Source organism: Apus apus, chromosome 17 (assembly GCF_020740795.1).
Source record: "Apus apus isolate bApuApu2 chromosome 17, bApuApu2.pri.cur, whole genome shotgun sequence".
NCBI classification, from domain to species: domain Eukaryota; kingdom Metazoa; phylum Chordata; class Aves; order Apodiformes; family Apodidae; genus Apus; species Apus apus.
In genome coordinates, this window is record NC_067298.1 from 1,589,897 (window position 1) to 1,597,730 (window position 7,834).

The window sequence follows — 7,834 nt, forward strand, 5'->3', positions numbered from 1 at the left end:
TGGTTGTGTTGCAGGTCCTCCCTGTGACACCTAGGTTTTCCCTTTATACAAAGAAAATGCCTCAGCAGCAGGATGGGTAGGGATGGGTGAGATTCACAGCCTTCCTTGTCCCCTCCCAGGGCCATTCTTGCCTCTTCCTTAGCTCTGAACCCAGTCCATCCTGCGTTACAACAAGGCAAGGGTGTGCTTTAGATATTAATGGCAGTTGGACTTGATGTTACATCCAGCAACACAATGAGAGGTTTTCTTGTTTTCCTTCCAGACCTCTCTGATCCTTTTGCCACTCTCCTTTCAGCTTCCTCAGTCCCACAGCTTTTCTTGAAAGTATTTTTTTCAATTCCCCGAAACGCATCTTTCCACGTATTGATTCCACCTGACATCTAAAGGAAGGCAAAGCAGGAGGTTCAGCTAACTTTGATGTGCCCTCACAGCTCATCAGAGCAAACTCAAGAGCCTTCCCTGAGCTGCCAGGGCCTCATGGGAGGGACAAGGACATCTCTTTAGGCAGTGCTTTTTTAATTAGTATGTACATACACACTCTGGGTTATGTCAAGTTAGTCTTGCCAGAGCATTTTTCAGTCACCTCCTGGTGCTTCTGGGAGTGGGTGGGGAGTTTTTTTTATAAGTATCTGTGGCAGAGGCACTACTTTAAATGATCTGGAAGAGAAAGAGAAATGGTGGGGAGGGGAGGAGAAGACAGCTTGCTGGTGGCTGCTGTAGCCCAGGGAGCTGCTTCAGTGCCTGAGGCTGCACCCAGCTGCAGTGCTTGCTGTGCCTCAGTTTCCCCAACCTCCTCGTTCAGCAGCTTCATGCTGAGAAGGCTCCATGTTTCCCCCAGGACTCCCAGCTGTCTTATGGGCCCCATCCTGGTGACAGAAATTCTGGCAGCATTTCTTTGGAGAGGTGAGAGGTTTTGGGGTTGTTGCTGGAGTAGGGGCTTCCTTCAAGCCTTGAGCACTGCTGTGTCCTCAGGATAAAGGGAATGTCTTCTCTCTTCTTCTTCTCTTCCTGCCATACACAAAGACAAGATGATTTTGCAAGAACAAACCAATTTCATTTTTAACCACGCTGTGGCTTTGCGGTGCCAAGGCAGGACTTGGGATGGGTGTTTGCTCCCTGGGACCCCGTGTTGAGTTTCTGGGAGCAGATTTGGGGCTTCCTTGCCCAAAAGACTCTCCTGTGGGATACAAGGTCCCGCAGCTGATTTTCAGATCTGTTGGGCTCTTTCAGAAGGAGCAGCATTTCTTTGATATGGTTGTTCCTGCGATGACCTCTTTGGTGGCACTTCCTCCATAAGAACCCTTGCCCCCACAAGGGACTTCCTTTTCCAACAATGTTGTGGGCTGGGAGGGTCCAAACCCTGGCTGTGGAGCCTGGAGCAAAACCAAACTTCAGCTGGTTTAAGCTGAGCAGGGCAAAAAGTAACAGAGAGCAGATTTTGGCTTTGAAGAAGCTCAAAGGTGTTGATCTCATCCGTCGCCAGCTCCTCTTGAGCCACGGAAACTGGGAGGCTCCTCAGATGTGCTGATCACTGCCAGGGGTTTTTCCTTCCCCATCATTTCCTTGCTTAGACCAGCAGCTCAGGCTAGTGGGGCAAAGATACAAAAGGGACCTGCAGGCTGTCGGGGGAAGGTCTTGGGGTGCAGGGCAGGGTGGGCAGTGCCCTCTGTGTCTGCTGCATCTCAACCCCACTGCAGCTTGCAGGCTGTGTGATGGGGACATCCTGACAGCTGGAATCACCAGCACCTTTGGGAAATCCCAGCTCTGTGTGCACAGGCTGTGTGAAGCTCTGGCTTCACATTCCCACTTCATTCCCATCCCTGAGCCAGTGGCTTGTTCCCAGCTTGCCTGGCCTGCCGGGCTGCAGCCGGGTCAGCGGGAGGGCGGCCAAAGGGAAGGGTGAAGATGGGAGCGCTGGAGAAGGGGCTGAGCAGGGGCAGCTCCTCCTGCGCTGCCTCAGGGCTGCTGCAGATGGGTGAGGAGAGCCTGAAGGCAGCCCAGCAGTATGCTGGAGGGCTGCAGGGACACCAGCAGTGTCCCCAAGTTGTCACTGCCCTGCAGATGCCCTGGCTGCGTCTGTTTCTGCATCCCAGGATGGTGGGTTTGCTCAGGCTGTACCTGGGCTGTGTCTGCTGGTGGTGCAGCCCCTCTGGGGCTGGGGCTGCCCTTGGAAGGGGCCTAGCCTGTGCCCACATCCCTGCCACCCTCAGAAGGCAGCTGCTGGGACCAGGATACCAGCATTTGGTGAGCAGGTGATCTTGCCCTTTGCTCCTCATCTACCTGGAGCTGTTCCCTGCTCCAGCACCAAGTTGCTGTGAGCTGCAAACCCCAGCATTGGGCCAAACCTGTTCTCTGCATCCTCACTCTCCTCCTCCTCACCCTTTCAGGTACTGCTCAAACTCACTTCTCTGCTGCAGATGAGCTCCAGTTAGACCTGGCCATGCACTCATGGAGAAGAGTGTGCAAGACTCTGCAGCTGAGGCACTGCATCCTGCAGGGACATGATCTGGATGAGCTTTTCTGTCCAGCCACCCTGGATACCCGGGCTCCAACAGGCTGATTATTTTACAAAAGTCATACTAGGACTGCCTGGGAGAAGGAACTCACCTTCTGGGTTGCTAGAGGCCACGTGGGGCCAATTGCTGGAATCACAGCAGCTTTATTTATTGCTCTGGGTTGTGGTGGTGTGAGGAGGCCTGGTGAAGAGCTGTCATTATCTGCCAACTTCAGCCTCCCTCTGGGGGAGATCTGGACTAGATTTATGTGGGAAAGGTTTGTAGCAAGTGCATCCACAGCTGCTTTTTGTGCCTTGCTCACTGCCAAGAAGCCCAGGAGGTCCTGAGCAGGACATGGCTTTGTCCAGCTGGGAACAAAGCAGCAGATAGACAAAATAATAAACTCACCTCGAGTTTTCTGGATCCACTGACCAAAAGCTTCTCCCACCTGTGTGGGAAACAGCAGCACAGGGGCTGCTCCTCCTACATGAAACAGGCTGTCCCCTCCCAAAAATCTCATTTCTGGAACAACCAGTTCTTGTTGTCTCACTAATCACCAGCTTCTGTTGCTGCTTGGAGCAGCACAGGTCAGCTGAGGCAAACCACTGTAACCTATTTCCCATCCCCTGAGGGAGCTGAGGGGGGTACCCAGCAAGGGCTGGTGGCAACCCCCACCAACACATGCTATTGCATCTGTTCCTCCAGGCTGAATTTCCAGAAACCCATCCCTTGAGGGCTCAGTCTTGTGAGGAGGGAGCCCAAAGTTACTCTGGTTTCTTGACATGAGGAGACACTTTCTTCCCCAGAGTTGTCCTCTTGTTAAGAACAGGGACCTGAGCTCTGGTGGTGTCTCTGAGGACTCTGATCTCCCAGGCAGGGGTTGAGCCAACCCCCCTGCCTGCCCTGGGAAACTTCGGGTCAAGCTTTTTAAAGGCATCATTGTACAGTCCACAAAGAGGTATAAAAGCCATAATAAACATCACACCAGGTGTGTCTGAGGGTTGGGAGCCTGTTACTGGGATGTCCTAATGTGACCCCAGCACTACAGTGCCAGTGTCAAGGACCAGCACCTCAGGGTGCACCAGGAAATCCCAGAGCAGCACCGTGGGCATCGCTGGCCCCTGTGCCCACCCGTGCCCAGCGTCACCCACAGCCCACCTGTACTGCTCCTCTCCCACCCTGGCTTGGTGCTGTAGGGTTTGCTGCAGCAGCTCACCGGGAAGACAAACCCGAACTGCTGCATTGCCCAAGTGTTGTTCTGCAAAGCCCACTGAGGTGGGGAAGGGGCCACAGCTCCCGGGAGCAGCAGCCCCAGGAGCCACCTCCAGGGGCTTTGGCTGCGAACAGCCAGCTCGGACTACAGACCTGGGAGAGGCCAGATATGAATATGCATGCAGAGCTGAAATGCTCCCTTTGAGGAAAGTCTTCCTCCCCTATTAAGTAATTAAATAAAGCCCCGAGCTCTACTAAAATTAAAATAACAGAATCCATTTATTCTGGCAGGGCCCACTGGTGGCTGCTCTTGCCAAAAACATTTTTGTGGTTCTTGTCTTTTCAAGTGGCTCTTTTGCAATAAAACCCAGATGCCATTAGTCCAGGGAGGCCTCCAGGCAACTGTTTACGTCCATGAAAGATGCCCTTTGTAATTAATTAATCTCCCAAAAGCTGTGGTAGCACATTCCCCGTGGCTCCTGGCCCGTCCCTGCCTGCCGGCCCTGGCAGCAGAGCTGCGTGCTCATTCCTGGGCACTGAAGAAAGCTTTTGTGTCACAGCCTCACCACAAAAAGGGTTAATCTCCTCCTCCTTGGGAAGACACAGCGGAGATTTCAACACTTCACACAAACAGGAGTCAGCACCTTGTGCCTTCCTGCTGCCGCATCAGCAGCTGCTGCTCAGCAGCACAGGGGAGGTGCAGGAGGTTGTGGAACGGGGCCAGGGAGCAGCCAGGGGCAGTGGGAAGGAGAGCACGACCTGCTTCCTTCACCCTTTTGGGAGTTCAGGAGCTTTCAGACGTCTCAGTTGTTGTGTAGTTCCCAAAGCAGAGGGCAACAAGCAATGCCTGAGAAGCGTGGGCTTGTTGCACATGAGGGAAAAAGGCGGCTCCTGAGCCTGCCCTGAGCACAACACGGGAGCAGCACAGAGCAAAGTGCTGGCCAGGACAGCACCTTCTCCCAGAGGGTGGCTGGCATCAGCTGTCTACAGCAAAGTGTGTGAAAGTGGTGGCTTGTAAGGTCTTTCTCCTGTCACCTCCTCCCAGCTGAGGGCAGTGGGGGTCCCCGTGGCTGAAGTGGTGCTGGGACACCCATGGTTCGTCGCCACCAACTCACTTCATCCAGGATGACTTTGGTCAGCCTGCTTCTGAAGCATTTACACTCTTGGCCTTGGCACCAGGTGATGGCAAATCCCACTGCACAATGAGGTGTCTGCTGGGCAAAGGTGTCCTCATGCTGGCTTTGAACCCGACCTTAGTGACATCCTTCAGGATGCACCAGAGCTCTCCTACCCTTCAGCTCGTTTCTTCTCCAGCCTCAATGCCCCAAATACATACAGTTCCACCCCAAACAGAAAGCCCCGGCAGAGATTTGGCTTCTCTAGGACCATGTCTTTGCTCAGCCTCTATGTAATGTGGTTGCAAATAGAAAGAAGGGCTCGAGGAAGGGTTTGGTCCTCACTGCCTCATTTGTAACACAACGACTCAGCCTGGGGTTTGGTTGTTATTGGTGTTTTTAGCTGTTGTTGGCTTTTCACTGTTGCTTTTTTGATAGATGAGTTTAATTTAGCTGGCATATTGCACTGGTTTGCAAACCAGCTGTTGCTGCTGCAGGATGCTGAGAGTAAGGCAGGCAGGGAGCAGGTCATCGTGGCACACGGATGTCAAAGACAAGGGCTCAGGGCATGGGGGGGTTGTGGGTCCCTGCTCCTCAGGACTCAGGGCTGCAGTTGCCATGAGAACTGCTGGAGGCACAGCAGTGACCATTGCTGGCACCTCCCATCCATCTCCCATTCCCACCGGGAAGGACCCGACTGTTGGAAGGAGACCAGGCTGAGAGCCTGGAAGGAGAGATGGATTTGAGTAATCAGATGATGATGGTGTGAATCACTGTGGGGTTTTTTTTGCAGATGTTTCTTTCCAGGGGTGATACATGGGGTGATGTGAATGTGAGGGGATAGGATGTGGTGTAGAAGGCAAGGGAGGAGCAAAGAGAGGAGCTGGGAGCACCCCTATGGCTCCTACACCCTCCTGGCTTGCCTGAACACAGAGGATCTCAGGTTATCCTGCAGCCAAATCCTGTGGTCCTTTAGCAAATCCCACCCAATGCCTTGCCCAGGAGGGCTCTGGATGCTCAAGAGCAGGATGGACCTCATGGAGCAGGATGGACCCTGGCCCAAGCCCCAAGCCCCTTCCCAGCCACAGCTGGGAGAGCTTCCCAAAGCAGCCTGTGTGTAGGATTTCTTTGGGTGGAAGAAGGAAATCGCTGAGGTCAGGGGGCTGATACTGCACATTTTTCTGTGACATCAGCTTGCTGCCACCTGGAAAAGACCAAAAGATAGAGGCTTACCTCCTGGCACTGGAAAATCCCTTGTGCCCTGCAGGAAGGGAGGGTTGTTACTTGAGAACTTCACTGTTATTCCAGGGAATTTAAGCCAAAGGTGCAGGAAGCCCCAGGGTGGGCAGGGAGGAATTTAAAGGGCCAGGACATCAGGATTGTAGAGATGTGTTCTGTTCTTAAAGTGCTGCTGCAAGAAGGGAGGTGGGAGCCCCCTCAGGAAGCTCTTTAGAGGCCTTGCAAAGGCAAAATGGGTTTAGGTGTAACTCCAAGTAAATGGGCAGCCAGAGGAAGTGGGAAACCAGGAGAGTGTTCAGGTGCTTTGCTGAGTCAGAACATTATGGGCCTCCTGATAATCCACAGAAGGGGGAAATAAAGCTGTGCTGGAAGCTTGAGGCTCAGGAGCATCCTGCCCTGGGTTCCTGGGACATCCCTGGAGCACTGTGGGCACGAGGCTCCCCCCACCCCGTCCAGGGGCACTTGGCACTAACGTCTCCCTCTCTCCCTCTCTCAGGGACCTGATGCCCAGGACCCTGGAGGGGCAGATCACCATGGAGAAGACCCCCAGCTACTTTGTCACCAAGGAGGCCCCCGCCCGCATCTCCGCCATGTCCAAGGGCACGAAGCTGATCGTGGTGGTGCGGGACCCCGTGACCAGAGCCATCTCAGACTACACCCAGACGCTCTCCAAGAGGCCCGACATCCCCACCTTTGAGAGCCTGACCTTCAAAAACAGGACTACGGGCCTGATCGACACCTCGTGGAGCGCCATCCAGATCGGCATCTACGCCAAGCACCTGGAGAACTGGCTCCTCCACTTCCCCATCGGGCAGATCCTCTTTGTCAGCGGGGAGAGGCTGATCAGCGACCCCGCGGGGGAGCTGGGCAGGGTGCAGGACTTCCTGGGCCTCAAGAGGATCATCACCGACAAACACTTCTACTTCAACAAAACCAAGGGGTTCCCGTGCCTGAAGAAGGCAGAGGGCAGCAGCAAACCCCACTGCCTGGGGAAGACAAAAGGCAGGACCCACCCTGACATAGACCAGGAGGTGGTGCAGAGGCTGCGGGACTTCTACCGGCCCTTCAACATGAAGTTCTACCAGATGACAGGGCAGGACTTCGGATGGGACTGAGGCTGCAAAAAAAAAAAAATAGTAATTTAAGAAAAGGAAAATATAATATAATATATATTTTTTTTACCTATCAGTAGAGAGGGGGGGAAATACAGAAGAAAACAAAACAAAACAAAACAAAACAGTTGTGCTGAAACACGCTTGGTTCTGATATTTTTCTTTCTCATTGCTTTGTTTTCTCTCCCCTGAGGGGATGTGTCCATCCAGAAGAGGAAGCTGGGAACAGCAACTTCATCCTAATGACAGGACCTGCAGCTTTGGCTGCTCCCTTTGGTGGGCCCAGGGTTTAGCACCCTGCCTGCATAAATAAAGGCAGGTGCAAAGGCTGTAGATGTCCTCAGGTCCAGCTCCAGAAGTGACAGGGGTGCTTGTGGGAGCTCAGAGCATTGCTGGAAGGGCAGCCAGATTTTGGCTTGCAAAGGCCATTTTAGACCAGACCTCATCACTTTTAACAATTAAAAAAAAAAAAAAGAGGCTTACTAATGAATTTGACTTTCAAAACCTTCCCTTAGGGGACTTTTTTTTTTATTGCATGAACCCTTTGGTGAAATTATTTTAATTTATCCAATGTTTTCTTTGACTTTTGCCCCCATTCATCAAGCTCTTTTCATCAACCAAACTTATTTCTCGTCGTACAGGAGCCAAAACCAATATTCCT

At 53.0% G+C, this 7,834-nt stretch overlaps 1 protein-coding gene across 1 annotated transcript in view; it reads left to right on the plus strand.

The window, feature by feature from the left end:
* The window catches only part of HS3ST3A1 (heparan sulfate-glucosamine 3-sulfotransferase 3A1), a 32,478-nt gene extending 25,287 nt beyond the window's left edge, over window positions 1-7,191 (plus strand). Inside the window, exon 2 of the mRNA XM_051634813.1 lies at window positions 6,558-7,191. Within this exon, the coding sequence (XP_051490773.1) occupies window positions 6,558-7,176 (619 nt within the window). The 3' untranslated portion in view covers window positions 7,177-7,191. The remainder of the gene's footprint in view (window positions 1-6,557) is intronic.
* Window positions 7,192-7,834: the final 643 nt, after the last annotated feature.